Raw genomic sequence first — 21361 nt, 5'->3', positions numbered from 1 at the left:
AGGACCTAAAAGTGTTTGGTATCTAACAGACTTCAGCAAATAGATGCCCCCTGATAATATGGCAAAAAGAAAGCAACGGACATCAGCACACAAACAACCATCGGGGCTCTTGTGAGTACACAAAAGTCACATTTTCAGCTGTCCCTTTATTCTAAGATTAGTTTCGGGGGAGAATATGGCTGTATGCGTTTTTACCTTTATGTTTTTCCAACATTTTAAAACGTTAACATTTAAAAAAGAACATAATTCAAACAATTGAAATATGACCAATAATTATGTATTTGTCTGTAGTGAAACTATTCTCCCCTGGTCCCCTTGAGAAATTATGTTTAAGATGCCATGTCTGCTCCACCATCACACTGACTCTGAATATTTACATGCTGATGAAAAGTAAAGGCCCATAAATCCATAAAACTCTTTGAGATTAGTTCTAAACCTACTTTGTTTTATTCACTGCGTTCTATTGTGTCATATATTGTTGATACTGTAATCTAGGAGCAAGCTGGAACAAGAATTTAATAGTCTTATCTTAATCATAGCTCAATGAGCTCTAAGACGTTTTGAAACTGTGCAGATATGAAACCACCCCATCACTTCTGTGTATGTTGGTGCAGGAGCAGGAGGAGGTGGGGGTGCGTAAAGAGCGCGCCTGGTTTGGAGTCATATTACGCACGAGCATGGGGAGCAGCGCCGGGGAGGGACTGTGTGGTTTTTTCTACATGTGGAAAAGGAATAACGGTTGCGTTGCACGGTCTCTCGGTGTGTGCTCGGGGTCTTTTAGGTGCTGCACAAATCCGCGTTTGCAGCAGGACACCTGCACACCTCAGACTTCGTGCTCCCCCCAACGAGGGCGAGTCCCTGAGCATTAAAGTCGCAACCTGCAGGTTATTTTCTCTTGGAAGTTTCAGCAAGTTCTTGATAATGTTGGGCAGCGGCAAGTCACCGGCCACCAGCCCCAGGGAGCCGGGGAGGAAAGGGGCCGAGAAGACCATGGACCCCATCAGGAAACTCGGTAGGGAAACCTGCAAACTTTTACGCGCAAGTTGAGCTGTCCTTTCTCTTTTCCACAGAGCTGACTCTCAGCGACCTGAGGTAGAAACACCATCATACTAGTATAGAACCATACAGTAAATATCAATCGCTTTAGAATAATATAGGGGTTTTTCTCTTGTGGTATTTATTCTTTATATGAAGTTCCTGAGTTTAATATTAATCTTAATCACAACGCTACAGCATTTTGTATATTAATACAATTATACACATGGAGTCAGATTGATATCTCTTATATTTAGTCGTGTGTTAGCATATCATGGTATTTTCTATACTTGAATATAACAAAAAGAGTTCACTCTTGATATGAACTTATCTGAGTTATGGAGAATTTAACCATACTTTGTAATCTTAGTTGTAACACTGCTACTGGATTTTTTTATATTCACATAAAACCTCAGCATGGAGACTGTTTTCTCTTGTATTTGGTGGTGATAAATATCCCTATTATATCATGGTATTTTCTATACCATTATACTATCTATACACCACCTTGCTACTGATTAAATAACTTCAGTCTGATGATACAGTATATAGCAGATTTCCATTGGCTTTGATTTAAAATGAATGAGCTTGCTAGAAATGGTCAGAATTGGTGTGTCATCTCACACAGCTGAAATGGACAGCATGTGTGGGAGTGTACTTGAAGTTATCATGTGTCGATGAGCTGAGCTGCTCTCTGGCCTGCTTCTGTGATTCAGGCTCCCCACCATTCCCATCCTATGCGGCCCACTCCCTCCACCAGCGCTCCTTAACACAAGCCCACTTAAGAAGCAATGGTCACTCCTCGCCCAAAATAGACACCTGCTGAGCAGCAACACAGCACCTGTCAAAATCTCTGAAAAGGCCCTGGATGTGTGGAAATCTGGACCACTGTTGATGCTGTGCCTGCCATTTGACCTATTTATACCAAACACATGTACGATGTGGTTGCAGACAGTAATCTAGTGTAAAATTCAGTGTAAAATATATGTAAAATAATGACTTAACCCATAATCTTTTTATAAGGGATACAAAAATGAATACAGAGTTATAGAATTACAAATACTTCCCATTTATGTTATGGTACACCCTCAAAAGACCTTGAAAACAAGAACTACAAAACATCTCATTTATCACTGTTGTCAATGAGAATCCTTCTATCTTAAGAAAATACATAACATCCGACAGTCACAGAAGATTTCCAGGGAAGTAAAATCAGGAGTAAACAGCAGCAAAGCCATAACTGCCTGATTGGTCTTAAAATAGGATTTAAACAGAGACCCCACCTACCATTGAATCCCATATCCCACCATTGAACAGAATTCATACTGTAGGAAGAGGAAGTGACATCTGGCACATTGATCGCAATACATGTTGATATATTTCAGATAGCTGTGAAAGTCAATTCTTTTGAATACCTTGAATTGTTGTTGCACACTTTGTACGTGAACATTCCCTGTACACATACTCTACTCCCAGCAAAAGCTTTCAAGTAGTTCTAGTTTTAACAAAAGAATGAACATTAAATGAGTCAATCACTTATCCAGGATATGAGGGATTTATGATGGGATTCAAGCGTCAGAAAATTATCCTGTGGCTGATTAGCAGGAAGTTTAGGAAAAATAAAGGAGGCAAAGAGTCTAACATGAAAGTAAAGAAACAAGAATACAGGCAGATTAAAATCTGATCTCTAAAAAGCTTTCAGCCTCAACTCTGCCACAGCATGTTTTGGCATCAATGATCGACTGTGGAATATGTGATTCTTCACTAAAGGCATCAGGATGGAGCCTGGTATGAACCTAAAATGAATCCTGTTCTACATAACACTGCAGTTTACTCATAAAGCTGATTGATTTGTAGAAAGAAAGAAAGATGGGGAACACGACTGAACATCCAACCTACAACTTAACCACAGAGATTGAAGCCTATACTTTAGTTTATGAATATGTGCTGACCAATAGTATAGCAGAAAACTGGCGACTCCACCACCAAATTAAATGTTTTGGTTTTCCTCACCCTGGTTGGGCAACAAGTTGATCCACAAATATGAAAATGATTAGGCAAATATATCATTTTTATACAATTAAGTTATAATTATTATGATAAAGGCAAATAGTTCCACCTCTGTAAGTCTGACCGAGGGGGGAAACATTGAGATGACAGGTCACATTGATACCAAGATATTCAAACCTTAAGAAGATGAACTTTTAACCTGCACAGCCAAATCTCTTCAGCATGAACAAAAACGCTGAAGCACAAGTCAGTGGATCTGATACATACAGAAGAAGGTCATCTGCATAAAGTCATAATTTCAGTTCAACAACAGCACCGGAGGTTTCGTAGAAAAGATCTTAATGCAAATGATACAGTGGAACCTCTGCGTTTTCGTCAAGAGAACCGTTTGTTTCAGGTCAGTGACAATAGTAGAGGCTACAACTAAGAAATTAATAAATTTCAGAATTATTTATTAGGAAAACCATCAATTCCAGTTTTTCGTATATAGTTTAGCATGGCTTTATAAGAGGGTATAATTTCTTCTAAATTTAGAGGCAGCTCATCAAGCCTATTAGGGACAAGTTCACATTCAAATTTCACATTTGATTTCACCCAAAATTAAATAAAAAAATCAAACAAATGATAAAAGTGCCTATTTCTTTTCTATACAGATTACTCATGTTTACTTTAGCACTCTGATAACCAAAAATCCTGCTCCAAACATTTAATCCATGAGCTGGTTTCCTGATCCTGATCCCTAATGCTTTTATAACAGTGTGTGTGTGTGTGTGTGTGTGTGTGTGTGTGTGTGTGTGTGTGTGTGTGTGTGTGTGTGCAGGGATCCAGGCCTTGGCGTAGCCGACTTTGTTGAATATCTGACACTTTACTTACGCTCATTAAATCATTATCATGCTTGAGTTATGAAACTGTATCTCTGTGCCCGAAATTGTAATATGCAACTGTCAACGCTATATTTGAGCTTTCCACTAATACTAAATAATGAAGCCAGTGAGGTCACCACCCCCGACCCCTTACCGCCATGTGTCGTCATAAATCAGTCAAGTGGCTCTCAACCCATATCGTCTTTGCAGCCTTTTGATCTTACTTACATCTATTGGAAAACCCCACATAGTTCTTCCACACAGACTTAAATACTGTGAGTTCAGAGGTTTTCGTGTCATGTGGTGTCACAGGACTAGTCCCTCTTGTTAGTTCAGAGAGTTCACACTTGCTATAAGTCTCTTTGCTCCAGACAAATGTGGCCTGTGAGCCTGAATTTGTTAGCTTTCACATGTTTGAATCAGACAAGTGCATTTGGATAAATATATTCTTTGCCACAGACACCCCCCAGGGGGAATGTGGATTTGATTTCAGAGTGCTTTTAGCCTCAGAGCCCTGTGACAGCAATTAGTATTTTGTCGGAACAAAGCTAGAATTTGTATACCCAGGATTTAAACAAACAACGTCCATGGCTTGCGTTTTGAGGATTTGGATTTGAGCCTCTGCACAAGTTGGAAACTATAGCCTGAATGTATTTGCTTTGGGGAACATACCTGGAATGTATATTTATAAGCAGGTGTATCTTCCACATAGTTCTACAAGACAAACTCACAGAAAAACAAATTCAGCTAGTGTATTTATGAACTCCTTGAGCAACTAATGATGTATCACTACGTTTGAAAGACAAAGAGAATGAGCAACTGAGAGCTGTGTTTTTCTAACTGAATACAAAAAGGCTGCATGGTTTTCATTTCTGTGTGGTCCAAAAGACATTGGCTGTAATTCTGCATTTCATCTCAGTTTGCTTCTGATCTTGTTTTGGGGGGAATCTGTACTCGGATCAGCCAATGCCTCTGAGAGTCACAACTCCAAAGCACGTTTTCTTTTTGTTATGCTTCCACCAAATCATCTTTTAACAATCAGATTGGAATGCCATTGTTTTTGTTACAGTCCCGACCCTGTATTGAGGTAGTGGTACTGACCTGCCCAATTTGTCGCCTGAACCCTCTCTTGGGGACAGCCGAGGGACAGATTGAGAAATTTCAGTTGTCCTGTTAACCATATCAACAACGCAGTAACGCGTCTATCTTTATGCAAGTGTACAATCTTGCTAGCTGGCTTTCGTGACAGTTGTTATGCTGAGAGAAATGTGAACCGTGTCCCAGGAGGAGCTGGTATGTGGGTCTGAGTGAAGAGGACTCATGCAGACACAATCTATTACTGACCAACTGATATGGTTATTTTCTTTCTGATGTTTCCTTCAGCTAGGAGGCTTCCCTGTTGCTCACATGTGTCAGTATCCCCTTGGAGGAATGTTCCATATTGGATTCATTTGAGTGTTTATTGGTTTTTCTGCTCCAGCGGCCATCTTTGTTTAGCCAGGTTTTCACAGGAACAGTTTTCATTCAGATCTAATTTGAGATCTGTCTAACACTAACTGCTTTGTGACCAAATACATTTGTAAATGTTTGAATGCAAACACTTGAAGCTCAAAACAACACTATTCTGTTACATGACTAACGCTTCATCTTTCACCATCATCATATCAAAGTTTTAATTGTCCAGTAAATTGGTTTATGACCAAATAGCCGAAAAACGATTGACGTTCCTATCAACCTTAGCAGTAGGCTACTCTGTTAATTATCACATGTTAGTGTGCTAACTTGCTAAACTCAAATGTTATAAAAAGAACACTATATATTTTTTACCTATTAAGCATCATTGTCATTGTGAGCATGTTAGCATGCTTACATTGGTATTAGCATCAGCTGGTGTTTCTGTGACAGAACTGCTAGCGTGACTGTAGAGTCTTGTTTCGACTTGTCTTGGATTCCTCTCTAACATTGCTAACACTGCTGCACGGTCTCCCCCTCGGTGCTATGTTGAAATGGTTGCATTGGAATACATCAGCGTGGTTGCTAGCAAGTCGGCATGCAGGGCTTTGACCATGTGACGAAGTGGACGTCAACCAGATTTTCTGCAGGAGTCGATGAAAAGAAAACCTGGCGCAGCTCTCTAGCCAGAAGAATCATGCCCGTCCCTTCATTTACACAACTGTGAAGCTGCTTTCACCAGCATGCACTGTATGATAATTTGCTGGTGTTTAAAAGCACTGTGTGAGGTAAACTGTGTTTGTCCATACTTGTTCTGTCCCGGTTAGATATTAAAATGAAGCAGGTAGGAGAGCAGGAATGTGGCTGAGCAATAACAAAAGGTGGAGCAGCAGTGGGTGGACTCAGAGGCAGTTAAGGCTGTTCGGGTAGCTTAGCATGGCCATTGACCTGCAGTTAATCAGGTCCTTGTGCTCAGCCTGTGGGAATGCCTCGCATGTGGCAACAGCTTGGAAAAACAGAATTGCTGTAGATGGAGGGCTGGAAGGGGGATTTCTTTTGTCTTCGGTCCTGACGGTGGAGGAAGTCTCGACTGCACCCTGTTTGTTTCTGGTTGGGGGGGGGGGGGGAGTTGAAAGCAGTTTCTGTTTTGCCGTAGCTTTGGGGGCCCTCTGAGGAACTCTTTCGGCCATTTGGCACTGACAGCATTAGAGCTAATAGGGAATGAGAGAGAAAGTAGTCCAACTGTGCCTGTACAAATCTTTAGAGGTTAGCAGGAGAGACTAAGCCCTGAAGAATAATTTGACAAGAGTGAGAGTTTGTTTAGACTCCTCTTTTGAAACGGCTCTGTGAGTGGCCCCATTCATCCCTTTCAAATGAAGCAATGGGGCGTAGCTGAATGTCCTTTACACTTGTGCTGTAAAGCTGTAGTTGCATTATTTTGTCATGAGCTTCAAAACAGGTTGCTGTAACAGGGATTCTTTAAATACTTACTCTGTCGTAGTAGGTTGTGCAGTAAGTTTCGTTTACACCATCATGCAAATGTAATTTTGCCTTATGTAGAACCTTCAGACTGGATGTGAGCCTGAATGTTTGAAGTTTTCAGCCAATCCTTTGATGCCACTAATTTGTTGAAAACTCTCTGATATAACAAACGAATAAAAATTACCTAAACTACTTAATATTAAAGTATAAGACAAAAAAGATAAAACTAAATTGGTAAAATTAGCAAAACGATGTATGAGATAAATCTTCTTTGAAACAATAAAAGAGATTCAGTCCTGAAAAAATAAATGGGTTTATCATTAAAAAAATTAATTAGGTAATTGTGTCAGTTATTTTCTTTATGCAAAAAAGTTTAATGTTTTTTTGTTATCAGTTTCTTAATTGTGAAGATTTTTAAATTAAATCTGTTTCCTATCATTTTGGATTGTTGGTCAAACGAAACAAGCAATTTTAAAATGTCATATAATTGGATCAAGGATATCATTATGGGAGTTTTTCATTGTTTTCAAACATTTCATTATTAAATGATTAATAGAAAATGATTATATGCTTAATCAATTGATATTTAAAATGATTTGTAGTAAAATTCATAATCCTGTATCCTAAAATTCAACTGTAATATACAGAGAAAGTAAGTTCTACATCATTTTAGATTTAACTCTGGTTTGTAGACTTTCACAGGTTTCACCTTCAGAACATGTGTAGTAAACATGTGAGATGTCCACTTGAAAATATTGGATTGTACCATGAACCTTTGGAATTGGAGTCACAGAAACATCTGTGTAAACTGCATATAGTCCAAAGTCAACATCAGCCTCAGAGGAGAGCTGCTAGAAACAGTTGTGTTCACCTGCCAATTATTTTCACTGTTACTGGATTCCACGTTTGATCTTAACACAGTAGTTTAAAAGAAATCCCCATCTTGATCTCCTATAGGTGAATCAGACATTTATGGGACAGACAAAACCCAAAACTCAGTTTATATGTAGCTTTTTTTGCATTAACTTTAATTGCTGGTTAATTTTCTAAATATTAACCAATCGGTTTATTCGACAGGTTTCACCAGCTCTAATATGGACCTTTTATTAGATTTAAATCAAAACCAGTTTCTATGAAATAAAGGTTTCTTATGCAAACATTTTGGTTTGTGATGGATCATAAAACTTTCCTTTTATTGTTTTTACAATCAATAGCTCATCTTTTTCTTACAGTGAATCCACATGACTGAGCTTTAACTAACTGTAATGTGCGTTCCATACATCCCTTAGGCTGCTGCTTTCATCTTTCATTTTCTCCTACAACATGCCCTGATCCTTTCAGTGCTCACAACAAATAAAGATGCGTGCCTCCGTCCTGAGCCTCCGCTTTTTTCTAAGCAACTCTGCCAAAGTCGTTCATGATTAAATTTCCATCGAAGGTAAAAGGGAAAACTGGTGTGAGCGAAACAGCCAGAAAAACACTTTGTAACGGTTCTAACAGCCTCATTTGCTGTTGTGTTGGCCTGCTCCTGCACCAAGAGAGAAATAAATCTACAAATTATCATTACTGAATTCCACCTCAGCGTGAAGTATGGTAATCACTTTTCTTGATTTAGAGAACACACAGAAACTTTACTAAAACACAAAGTCACTTTTTAAGACAAACCCTGACAGCTTCACACTGATACCGCACTTGTCTAAATTACAGTTTTTTTTCTCTGAGGTTTGTTTATAAAACACAAATGCAGGTTTACAGTACAAGCAGAAAAGTAGTGTTGACTATATATATGACGTAAGTTTGACAAATACAGTCAACAAGGTTTCTGTTCAAGTAACTATTATCATCAAATCATTTTTTAAAAGCTTTACCCACTGCTGAATCTATGGAGTTTGGTGAAGTAGAACAAAAATACACAAAAAATAAATTATGATGTCTCTATGGTATTAAAGGGTAAGTTTGTTGAGATGTCTATGTGCTTTACAGTTTCATATTCTACATGGATTTACATTTTTTTTGTTGCTTGAGAATCCTCCACTTTTTTCTGTATAATGACTTCTTCATAAATCTTCTGAATTTTGCAGGTTTGTTTTTTTATGTGGTCACATTATAGTTGGGAAAGATGGGCAGGTCTGAACATCTGATTAACTTTGTTTGACTCATGCGCAGTGAGTTTCTATGTCGTCACAAGAAAACAATCTTAAACCGGTCAAACTCCTTGTGACGCAGTGACTCATTGTGAAACAGAATCAAGTTTTATTTCTATATATAATCTTCCTGTTTTGTTTGTGTGTGTGTATGTGTGCATGTATGCTTTCTTCAGGGCTCTTGGACAATGAGGACATACATTTGATGATGAAGGGCTCCAACATGGTGAAAATCCGCTCCCAAAGGTGGCAGAAGAGCCGAAACCTGCGGCTGCTGGAGGATGGACTCACCGTGTGGTGTGAATCCACCAAGAGCTCCCGCAAAGCTAAAGCCCAGCAGACATGTGAGTGTGACCTGAACTTGGCTGTAAGGTTGTTGAGGGCAGCGAGCAGAGCTCAGAGCATGTGTGGACTAAAGGCTCAGCAGAGACTTGATTTATATTGAATAAAAAGGCAGAGGACCAAAACGGGAGTTTGTTTTGATAAGTGAGGAGGTTTAAGGAGGTAAAGGGAGCTCTGAAAAGTTGCTGTCAGACATGCACTGAGCTCTGGATCATCTCCTGCCATCCTCCAGAGGGTCAGCCCCTGGTAAACACTCCAGATAATGTCCAAATGAGCCCATGTAAGAACACAGCACGATATCTTCCAGAGGCTTCACTGTTAGCAAGATGTGTTAACTGAAAAGACAAAAAAATACCTAATTATGTATATACAGTATATATATAGCATGAAAGAGTGATGTCATACATGTAAAATAAACTGATGAAGAGAGTTTTGGTGATAAGGGTCAACACCGGTGTCAATGAACTGTAAACAAAAACACGAGATCTCCGTAGCGGAGTTAATATGTGATGTCGAGAATATCTCTCTACATTGTTCATTATATGTGAAAGGCAAACTTTCCCTGGAGTTCATGTCTGAAAACAGCTAAAGGGAGACTGCACATGATTGGAATTACTCTTCTATGATGAAAGCAGAGAAAGCTTAAAGGAGATTCACTTATTCAGTCACGTAGGATTTAGGATTTATGTGTATGTAAAAGTTTAGCAAATTTAAAAAGCAGAGCGGAGGCCGACATTTCCTGCACACACTTGAAGTGTTTGGCCAGTCACAACAGAGTGGGCCAGCTGGCCAATCAGAGCAGGAGCAATGTTTCAGACAGAGGCTGAAAAAGAGGCGAGGCAACAATAGACAGTATGAGGAAAGGCTTTTCTGAACATTAGAGCATGCAAACCTTTCAAGTAATAACCCAGATTCAAATTATGAACCTGAATATGAGTTCAGTTTGTCTCTTTTCAGCAAAATCAGATTTGGAGAAAAGGCTTTGCCTGAACAGAAACTAATCTACAGACCAGCAGCCCACAGCTCCAGTACAGACTGGGATGTGAGTCAGTGTGACCATTCATCCTGCTTATTGTTCAGAGCTGCTGAGCTGTTTCATCTCAGCTCAACCTCTTACAATTTCCTTTTCTTTGCCTTTTTAAAAGAGTTGCACGTTTCCTCAATTATTTGGTGAGTGAGACTCTGAAACCCGGATAACTGATCACCATATGTGATTTATCTAAAAACAAAAAAAACAAGCCCTCTGAATTTTATAGATACAGGTACAATATGCTGGGTAATTTCTGCTGTGTTAAATTGACCTAATCAGAATGGTATGAGCTTACGACTCTCCCATAATGTTTAATTATTAATTTCCATCTGCAATTTTTTTTTTAACCAATTGTGTACCTACTGTAAACCTGATTTCTTATCAGTTGAGGTGTGCCTAAAATGCAGGGTGACAAATGGCTGAAATAATAAATAAAACAGGCAAAGAGAGTCTAAATATGATGAGGTGAGTTATAATGATATAAACAATATAAATGCTACAGAGGAAGGTGGTGTAAGAAGAGAAAATCAGCATTTTAAACTGTGCAGATGCATTTCACTGCCTCATATTCTTTGTTGACACAGTGAAGGTATTCAAACAAAAGAGGTTAATCACACTGAAAAAAGTGCTAGGACATTTATTAATCTTAAATTGACATTGCATTTCAAATACTTGGAGCCAAATCTCCTCTTATAATAAGGGGGCTAAAGGTGGAAACGTGTCAGGTGACAGGCATGACATCAGATCTCTGTCAGATGCTTTTATTTTCTTCCTCGTTGCCTAACATTTAGCTCCCCCACCTTTGCTCTGTGTGTGCTCTCTGTCCTGATGTTGGAATGCAGTAACCCCCTATAGCCTTAACATAGTGGCTGGTTGGGTGGTTGGGCAGGTTTTTGGGTCAGTGGGTGGTGAAGGCCATCTTAATTGTGCTGCAGCCGTGTCAGAAATAGATACAGGGTGGTAAAGTCGCAGCATGTAACACTCCTCACAATGATGACAGAAAGCTATATGAGGACAGCAATATAACTTCTGCTCACAGACACTGTTAGTGCCACATGGGCAGTCTGTGGACTCTATCTGTGTGCCTGTGTAGAGTCCTTGATGGAGCATTGGCTTGGTTCCTTTTTTCCGAGCTCCAGGCACATCTCCAGGTCCAGTGTGATCTGACGCCTGCACTTCAGTGCTGCTGTCTTATGCTCAAAAGGACTTGGCATCAAATGCAACACTTAGAACTTCAGCTTTTCTTCTCTACACGTACATGTCACTTCTGTCGTGTCTCTGGGATAACCACAAATGAGGAATGCGGAGTAATTTTGAAGAGGTGGACAGCAGAGGCTTTTACGACCTCCTGCTAGAGAATGAGGCCATTGTCAGGACTGACGCTGTTTATTGCACGACCGAGTGATCACCACGCTGCACTGCATCCCAGCGCAGAAAGAGACAAGGTCCTGTGTTGAATCAAGTTGTGTCAGGACCATTTAAGAGCCAGTGTGTGTTTGTGTTTGGCTGTCTTTTCAGGGCAGCAAGTGTTGCCCAGACTCACCAGAGCCCTGCAAATTATGAGATTAACAGATCACATACATTGCCTGTAACTACTCAGACAAATTATACCCAGATAAAAACTATATCAAAAAATGTACCTAAAGTTTCCAGAGGACAATTTTCCTTTTTCATATGCAGAAAGAATGAGAATAGTTCAGCTAAGGACAGGAAAGACAAATACAAGAGTAAAAGCATAATACTTAGATAGAATCAGTTCGTAAACAGAAATATCTTTTCTGGCTTGCCAGTGCGAGTCTGATGGTGGACCAGTTTGGCCCAGACGAGGAAATAAGGTACAGACATTCATGATCCAACAAGGTTGAATCCTTGTTTGTGATCCTGAATTTTAATGAAGCACCAGCATTGATTTTGCTCTCATATATAATAAAAGAAAGCAGCAAGTACCTGTATTTGAGAAGCTCTAACATTTAATATTTGGCATTTTTCTGGAAAAATCATGTAAAATATGATTTAAATGATCAAAATAGTTGCAGCTCTACTGTGGTTTACCACTAAAAACTGCAACTGCAAACTGCAGAACTAATGACATTTTTTATTAGTTTTCAGCTGTGGCTTAGTGATATTTGCAAATGTTAGCATGCTCATAAAATGAGGTAAGTTACACATCATTGCTTAACCTGTCCCCAAACCCCCATGCCTGAAAATTATATAAAATAAAACTTGAAACCTTTCAATTTCAGTCTTAACCCTTTGAAAGTAAAAAATTATAAAAAAAACAAAAAGTAAGAACGGATATGTCTCAGAGAGATATAAATATGCAAGAAATTGACTGGAAAATATTTTTGGCATAAAATAAGGAAAATAAAATCTGCAGTAGGAACATTTGTGCAAAAAACTTTGAAATATAGCCACAAGGACTGCACCACTTCTGTGTCAACAGCTGCTGCAGTGATCCTTAAATGATTTCCACAGAACCAAGAGACCCAGAGATTTCAGAGAATGTATAATCTGTCATAATTGTGTGAAGTTTAGGTTTTGGACAAACACTCCAAAAGTAGTGCTGCCAAAGAATCCCACAGATGGGACGGTGCATTTTATAAATCGAATGGGCTCTTTATATTTAAATACTTTATATTTACATCAGGAGGGGGTCCTCTCTACAGAGGCCACCATGTTTTTCACAGTAGTCCAAACTGCACAAACTGAACTCTTTTTGAGGTTTTATGACAACTGAAGTTTACCACAGGTTCTCCTTCATGGGGAGGGTGAGGTGAGAGGTATTCAGCTGCAACATGAAACGTCACCACTAGATGTCACTAAATTCTACACACTGAAACTTTAACTTTGCCATTTTGGGGGTTGCTGATCTTAACATTTAGATGATAGCCTCACATAACCACTAAATGCTAAATGAACTGTGGGGTTTCAGGTCTTACCAACTATTCAAAGCACTTTAGCCACACTCAGTCATTTACATTCATACAGTGCCACTATATGAAGCACTTTTTCAAACACACTGCTGGCACAGGGTTAATTTTTAGATAACTCACAACTCAAATTTGCAAATGATCCTGTGCAGCCACTAGAGGTCCAGCTTTCATTTGTGTGTCAGTTTTTGTGATATAAGAGTCGTAATGCTGCAGGTTAAAGTGACCCTGTTGAGGAGCCTGTATAATGGACAGTTCAGCTGTATAGAGTGTTGAATTTTACAATCAGCATCACTATGTAACTCTGCTTGCAGGGATTAACGATTCCCTAAAAACACCTCACACTTGACCTTTAGCTGCTTCGCTCCATGTGTTGTTGTCATGTTTACTCATCAACACAGAAACATTTTTAGCCTTATCTCCCCCTTCCATTTCTTCTCCTCTCCTCTCCTCTTGCAGTCGCAGTGACAGAGGTGGAGTGCGTTCGTGAAGGCTGCCAATCGGAGGCTCTGCGGCGGCTGTCGGGGTCAGTGCCGGATAGCCGGTGCTTCACAGTGGTCTTCAGGGGAGCCAGGAAGAGCCTGGACCTGCTGTGCCCCGGTGAGGACGAAGCCCAGCGCTGGGTGCGAGGGCTACGCACTTTGAAGGAGCGGGTGGCCAACATGACTCAGAAGGAAAAATTGGACCAATATCCTGCCCAATTTCCAATATGCTAGAATAAATATAGCGTTCGCTGAAGCAGCATTGCAATATTCAATGACTCTGCTGTCACATGTGTCATTCCACGTCCACAGCATAGCTAAGGTGAGCAGTAATGACTAGATAGAAGAGCTGTGTCTAAATATAGGACTTTCACTTTTAATTACAATCTCTCACAGCCTGAGGATAATATGAGTCTAGGTATCAGGTGGTGTACAACATTAAGATGATCTCTGTCTCCTTCATTCCCTGTTTTAGTGTTGTGAACATATAAATCATTATGGACGTTTTACGGTTATCGGTTTATGATGTTTCATATTTTTGACTGTCAGCAGCTTAGTTGATGTTTATCCTATACAGTAGAAAGTTTGAAAGTTTGGTCTTTCTGTGTTGTACTGCAGGTGACAATTTACTAAAAATAGTCTCTTGTTGCTATTGACTCTTTAATGCAGTTACATTACATAATATTCATTTGGCAGATTATTTGTGTGCAAAGGGACTTGCATTCTACCTGCATAGAAACAAGAGCGAGATGTCTTTTACACATAAATGCTCTCAAAAACCAACAACAGAGAGCTTGCTCAGTGTTCCAAGAAGAGGTGGCAATTTTAGCTCTTGGCTTTTGGTTCTAATAGAACTGTGTTAAATAATGGTGACAACAAGAGAAGGAGGTTTTGTCTTCCACTATCTGTGACTAAACATCTGCTTTTTGATTTGTTTTAGTGTGTGCAATAGTTGAAACTGTCAGTGGGCAATTATTAGTGAAAAGCATTTAATCCTCCACAATGTTTTCATCAGCATATGTCTGTTAGTTAGCAGCATCACACAAAAACTACTGGAAGGATCAACACGAAACCTGGTGGAAGGATGTGGTATTAGTCCTCCCAAACAACTCCATCAAGGCTCAACAGTCCCTTAAATTCAATCAAGCTGCACCAAATTTCGCACACTCAAAGAAATGGGTAGACTAAATGTGTCTGATTTTTTGCAGTGTGGAAAAGCTCAGTATTCTTGCAAACGTTCCTGGGGAAAGATATGGAGGTTGAAACATGGCTTAGGCATAAGATTTGAATATATTGTTGCATGTTATTAACCTAAAACTTGACATGTCACGGTGAAAGGACCTGGTATCATGCATGCTGGCTCACTTTCACACTGACATGTGAAGTGAACGGTGAAATCAAGTTTTTACTTTCAGTCTCGTTTTATTCCTTAACACTCTCCACTTGGATCCGAGGCTACCTGAGGCGAGCGGATCAGAACCAAGATGGCAAGATGAGCTATGATGAAGTCAAGCGGCTGCTGCAGATGATCAACATTGACTTGAGTGAGCACTATGCCCGCTCGCTATTCAAGGTCAGGGTCATGTGAGTTTTTCTGCACAATGCGATACTGTGTATAATTCACATGAGCTGAATTCTGAGTGTGAGGAGAAGTAGAGCACATGTAGAGGTGTTGATATTTCTGCTAGCTGTGGTTGTATCACACAGGCTCTTGAGTCTTGAGTCTGTGTTCAATTACCAAGCCAGCGGCAAGCCAACCACCCCCCCTCCACATCTTGTTCCTCTCCCTCTTATCTTCCCCACAACAAATCAAGAGCCAGTTATTTCTTTATTGTGGGGGATTATTGCCTGCCATGTCCCTCAGCTCTCTATTACAGCTGAGTTGTTAGTTTTTATGCTCCTTCCAGTTCCAGTTTCTAATACTGACCCTCCTCAGAGAACCATATTTTTAATGTAAGTGTACAGACGTGTAGCATTATTATGGAGATGCTTCCCCACAGGGAACTTTAAGCTCTCCAAACATAAAAAACATGTTGTGATTAACATGTCTATCTTTCTCTCTGTGTTTGATTGTTTGTTTGGCTTTTTAACCCATTTCTCTCCCCTGTGTTCCAGAGGTGTGACCGATCCGGCGATAGCCGTCTGGATCATATAGAGATCGAGGAGTTCTGCAGGGAGCTGATGCGGCGGCCTGAGCTGGATGCCGTGTTCAGACACTATTCAAGTAATGGTTGTGTACTCTCCACTGCGGAGCTGCGCGACTTCCTGGGAGACCAGGGAGAGGACGCCTCATTGAATCATGCTCAGAGCCTCATACACACCTATGAGCTTAATGACTGGGGTAGGTCCTGAAAGCAGTTATTAAAGGATCTTTCTGTCTCCTGATGGACTAGATAGTTATTTTGCCAATCACTGTGAAGATGTTTACTGTTCTTAACACGGAGCAAACATCCTCTGCTGCACAAAAACTGATGTACTTCATCCCTGCGGCTGTGAGAGAGTTTGTTTAAAGGAACAAGTTAACTGTTGTAAATAGTAAATAGTTATAGGCATAGCTAAAATGTGTTAATTCTTATTTTTAAGACAATGTAAACAGTTTACAGGAAAGGAGCAGAACTTATGTTCTTTAAACCCTTTATTTACCCAGGTAAACCTGCTAAAAGATGAGTAACCTGAAGGGTTTTTGTGTTTATTGCAGCCCAGAAGAACCAGTTCATGACTCAAAATGGCTTCACTATGTACATGCTGTCACTGGAGAATGATGTGTTTAACCCAGACCACGCCAGAGTCTATCAAGACATGAGCCGACCCCTGTCTCACTACTTCATCTCCTCGTCGCACAACACCTACCTTACCAAGGACCAGGTCACCAGCGCCAGCAGCACAGAGCCGTACATCAGGTATTTGGACTCACCATCAATCAGCTACATTATGTTTTCGATCCAGAAAACCTACTCACAATGACTGTCCTGTGGTGTAACGTTTATTTTGTGTCCGTCACTGTCAGGGCTCTGCATCAGGGCTGTCGCTGTGTGGAGCTGGATTGCTGGGATGGAGACAAAGGTGAACCCGTCATTTACCACGGCCACACTCTCACCTCCAAAGTGCCCTTCAAGGAAGTCATTGAAACCATCAATCAGTACGCCTTCAAGGTAAGATTTTTGTCTCTTTTTCTCCTGGAATCTTCAGCTGGGCGACATGGTGGTTAGCACTTTTTGCCTTACATCAAGATGGTTCCCAGATCAAATCCTACAGGAGCTGAGGCGTGTCACACAAGCACATTCACCAAAAACACAACTGCAAAAAGCCACAACACAACCACAAAAGCCACAACTGTACAACTAGTGTTGTGACACAAATGCAAAAACCACAACACAAATGTATAGATGTTTGAGTAAAGTGAGCCGCTGCTTGTGAATACCTCACTGCATGATATGTGACACTTGTGTATTTGAGGAGTTATAGTACAATTTTCCTTTTTGGTTACTACAAGCACCTGTACCGTAACACATCAGGTAGACAAGCATCTTATTTTAAAATGCGACTGGCTTGAATGGGTTTCCTAAAACAATGGCTCACTTGACTGCTAAGATAAAACATTTTACCAAGTAGCTTCCTCAACATCTGTTGTCGCTCACTCCCGTTGTTATTTTGTTTCCGTTGTGTGGGTTTTGCATTTGTGTTTTGGCCTTGGTACCTCTTGTGGTTACATACTTGGCTCCCAGACAGCCCTGTGGTATTTTGGTTTTGACATGCTATAGGATTACGCTGTTCGGCCAGCTTTGCTAGTATTTGATCTAATTGCATTTTAATGGCCTGGCATTAGAGTTTTCCTGTGTTTGTCCCTGCAGGCGTCCCCATACCCTCTAATTCTATCCTTGGAGAACCACTGTTCTGTGGAGCAGCAGGCTGTGATGGCTAAACACCTCCGCGCCATCCTCGGCAGCAAACTGCTCACAAAGGCCCTTAGTGAAAACCCACTGAAAGATCTGCCTTCTCCCGAAGTACAAAGCATGCACACACACAAACACACAAACACACCCACACACACGCACGCACGCATGCACATACATACACACACATACACACACAGAGCTGGATCTATTTTCAAAGACCTCTGGCTGTCTGGTTTTCTAATAAAGTAATTTGTTCTAATGACCTTTGCTGCAGGACCTGAAGGGGCGTATTCTGGTAAAAGGGAAGAAGCATATCCCTCACCTCGGCCAGCTGGGCAGCAGTGCCAGCTTCTCGTCCAGCTCTGAAGACGAACTAGCCATCAGCAATAAGAACACACCCAAGAAGGATCCCACAAAGGTCAGTGCAGGTAGACTCATCATTAACCCAGATTCTGAACCCGCTTTGTCGATGATCAGCTAATTTTCTTTTATGTTTGCATTTGCCCTCACCCAGGTGTATTCCAAACTGAGCCCCGAGCTTTCCGAGCTGGTTGTGTACTGCAGGAGTGTCTCCTTCTGTGGCTTTGAAAATACATCTGAAAAACCGCCCAATGAAATGTCCTCCTTCTCTGAAAGTGAAGCCCTCAGGCTCATCAAAGACTCGGGTACAATGGTGGAAATAATTTGGCATTATAGCAAGAAAGTTGCTTTACAGCAGCTGATTCTACAGAAAATATAATCATGCTCCAATGTTTTTCTCTCTCTTTTCATTTTCAGGAAAGCCATTTGTAAGACACAACAGCAGGCAGCTGAGCCGGATCTACCCCTCTGGCCAGCGCCTCCAATCATCCAACTATGATCCCCAGGAAATGTGGAACGGTGGATGCCAGATGGGTTAGTACTGCAATCTAGAAGCTGGGATGCTTTTCCAATGGAGGGAAATTGAGTCAATTCATTTGACAAACATTTCGGCAGCCAGTGAGAACCAAATAAATGTTATACTAACCCACATTTCTACAATTTGCTGCCAAGACAAAACACATTTATGCTATTGATGTCTTCATTTATTTTTTGACAGTAATTGAGTGTTCGCTCATGCTGAAATGCTTTCTGTGAGCATGTTTGTGATCAGGTGTGGTGCCTCACTGACTCTTCTTGCTGTGCTGTGCAGTGGCTCTGAACTTCCAAACACCAGGGGAGCAGATGGACCTGAACCAGGGTCGCTTCCTTCCCAACGGTCGCTGTGGATACACCCTCAAACCTAGCTTCCTGTGCAGCCCCACGTCCAACTTTAACCCAGAGAACACAGGGGGAGGCCCCGGTCACATCCCCACCCAACTGACGATACGAGTGAGTGTTAATCCATATAGCATTATAGAGCATTTGAATGGATTCAAAAAGCTCTTTAACCCTTTGCACTTTTGGGGTTATGCGAATAGAATCGGCCTCGATTATGATACATTTACAGTCATAATTTGATGCACAAACTGACTGACTACATTTTGTTCATCAGATAATATCAGCGCAGCAGCTGCCAAAAATCAACACAGAAAAGGCGAGCTCCATCGTGGATCCACAAGTGTGGGTGGAAATTCATGGGGTGGATATCGATAAAGCAAGAGACAAGACGCAACGCATTGACAACAATGGTAATCTAGAGATTGGATTAAAGTAAAAACCTCATATTAGTTGTGAAGATGCTTTTAGCAGAGGTTCAATACTTTTATCCTCCATACACATTTGCTTAAAAAATAATTATTCCTGCAGAATAATATATAGTGATATATAATGATAAATATATATATAAAGTCAAGAATGAATAAACAATATACTGTATATAACGCTATTGCTAATGTTTGTAACATGCGAAGGCAGGAGGCTACGCATTATATCCATGAACGTCTTCATTCTTGATTCTGGGCAGTGCAGATCTTTGACATATTTTTGTGGGGAGCTTTTCCTGTCCAACGCCATTATTAGTTTGTTTGAAATCTCCAGTCCTGATGGATCTATTTAAAGCTCTTGTGCGCCCTCTACAGGTTTTAATCCACGCTGGGACTGCACACTGAGCTTCCAGCTGCAGGTCCCTGATCTGGCCCTGGTGCGGTTTGTAGTGGAGGACCACGACCACACTGCCAAAAATGACTTTGTGGGACAATTCACTTTACCTTTCACAAGCCTTCGCACAGGTGCAAATAAAAATCTGATATTTGTTTAATAAAACATCCATCCCTGCTGTGTGCGTTGTATAATGCTTATACCGTCTTCTCTTTTCTCAGGTTATCGACATGTTCACTTATTAAAGGCAGATGGTTCTAGTCTTTCCCCTGCCACACTCTTTGTCCACGTCAAAGTGAGTCGCAAAGGAGTTCCCATCAAAACAGTGTCCGAGCGTATAGCCATTGCCAAAAGCATGGCATGAATGATGTACATCTGAATATGATGGAAAGATGCATTTTCTGACGAAAAAGAGCTTTGGAAACGGAGGTCTGAAAGAAAGGAGGAGAGGACTAATGCTGCTGCTGCTGCTGCTGCTGCTGCCAGCCGGTCTGCCAGTCCATACCTCGAGTGGTCCAATATAAATCGAGCCACTTTCCAACACAGGAGGAAAGATGGTGTTTATCAGAGATGAAGAAGCATGCTGGCTCTCAGCAAATGAATTGCCTGGAGCTAGATAATAAATCCATTTTACACTGTAGGAGTATCTGGTCTTGTCAGTGCTGAGTGCTCTGGAAATGGCTGAGGATTGGGGTTCATGAAACACACTGATACGAGACTCAACAAAATGAATCTAAATACTATTAACTCTCATGTGTAGGATGTTATCTCAGACAGTGTATGTTGGACACAGTAAAAGATGTAGCTTGTCGTTAATAATCTATGATGTAATTTTGATTCAAGAATTATTTTAACATTTTTATACTTAATATATATTTGGCTTTAACTTATTAAGTGAAGATGGTTTAACAAAAGTAGTCCATACTTAACTCAAGAGAAATCAGAGCATGACAAGCTGTGATTAATACAAATTATAGAAATTGTTTTGCACATGAATGTTTTAGCTCTGTCTGATGTAATACAGATGCAATACTGTGATATTCCACAGATAATATTGTCTATGAAAGTTGAATAAATGTTCAGTGGTTAGGTTTACTCTTAATTTCTCTCTATAGTCTGAGACAAATGACTGGATATATTTCCGCAACTTACAAATGAACTTGAAACGTTAACAGTATTAACTTGCAGATTTACTTAATGTTTACATATGCTCTTATAAAATGTCATTGATTGTATTTGCTTCAATGAAATTTCACACACTTTTATGATAAGATGTCATATTGTGTTTGATTCTAAAGGATTTTTGCATGTCTGCAATCTATTGACCATCCTGTCTTATTATTTTACTGTTGTCAATGTTTAACATCTATTATATTGTGGTTGAACGCAAATTGCGATACAACCAGTCATTAGTGTAGGCCAAAGTGAATCATATAATTCACTTACAAAGCTTACAGTGATAGAAGGTGCTGCACATAAATTACCGTAATGACAGTATATATGGTTAGATTGGTTTCAGTAGTAATTCTGAATGATTTTCCAGTGTTAAAGCTTATAGCCTGTGTTGTATGAAAGGCAGTTTGTGTTATGTATACAAGTGAAGGAACTGTTTTCATAAAAGCACTAATTACACATGA

General features: G+C 40.3%; 1 protein-coding gene across 1 annotated transcript; it reads left to right on the top strand.

The window, feature by feature from the left end:
- The first annotated feature begins 607 nt into the window (after window positions 1–607).
- On the top strand, window positions 608–21356 carry plcd3a (phospholipase C, delta 3a). Its single transcript, XM_020094269.2, has 15 exons — window positions 608–1012; window positions 9163–9330; window positions 13748–13976; window positions 15214–15343; window positions 15886–16111; window positions 16469–16670; window positions 16778–16922; window positions 17622–17774; window positions 17941–18084; window positions 18181–18331; window positions 18444–18560; window positions 18838–19016; window positions 19180–19315; window positions 19706–19855; window positions 19946–21356. The coding sequence occupies exons 1-15, from the start codon at window positions 922–924 to the stop codon at window positions 20086–20088; spliced, it is 2364 nt and encodes a 787-aa protein (XP_019949828.1). The 5' UTR covers window positions 608–921; the 3' UTR covers window positions 20089–21356.
- The last annotated feature ends 5 nt before the right edge of the window (window positions 21357–21361 follow it).

This window comes from Paralichthys olivaceus, chromosome 5 (genome assembly GCF_024713975.1).
Source record: "Paralichthys olivaceus isolate ysfri-2021 chromosome 5, ASM2471397v2, whole genome shotgun sequence".
NCBI classification, from domain to species: domain Eukaryota; kingdom Metazoa; phylum Chordata; class Actinopteri; order Pleuronectiformes; family Paralichthyidae; genus Paralichthys; species Paralichthys olivaceus.
The sequence above is the reverse complement of the archived record's forward strand: the minus strand, read 5'-3'. Positions and strand labels throughout refer to the sequence as shown.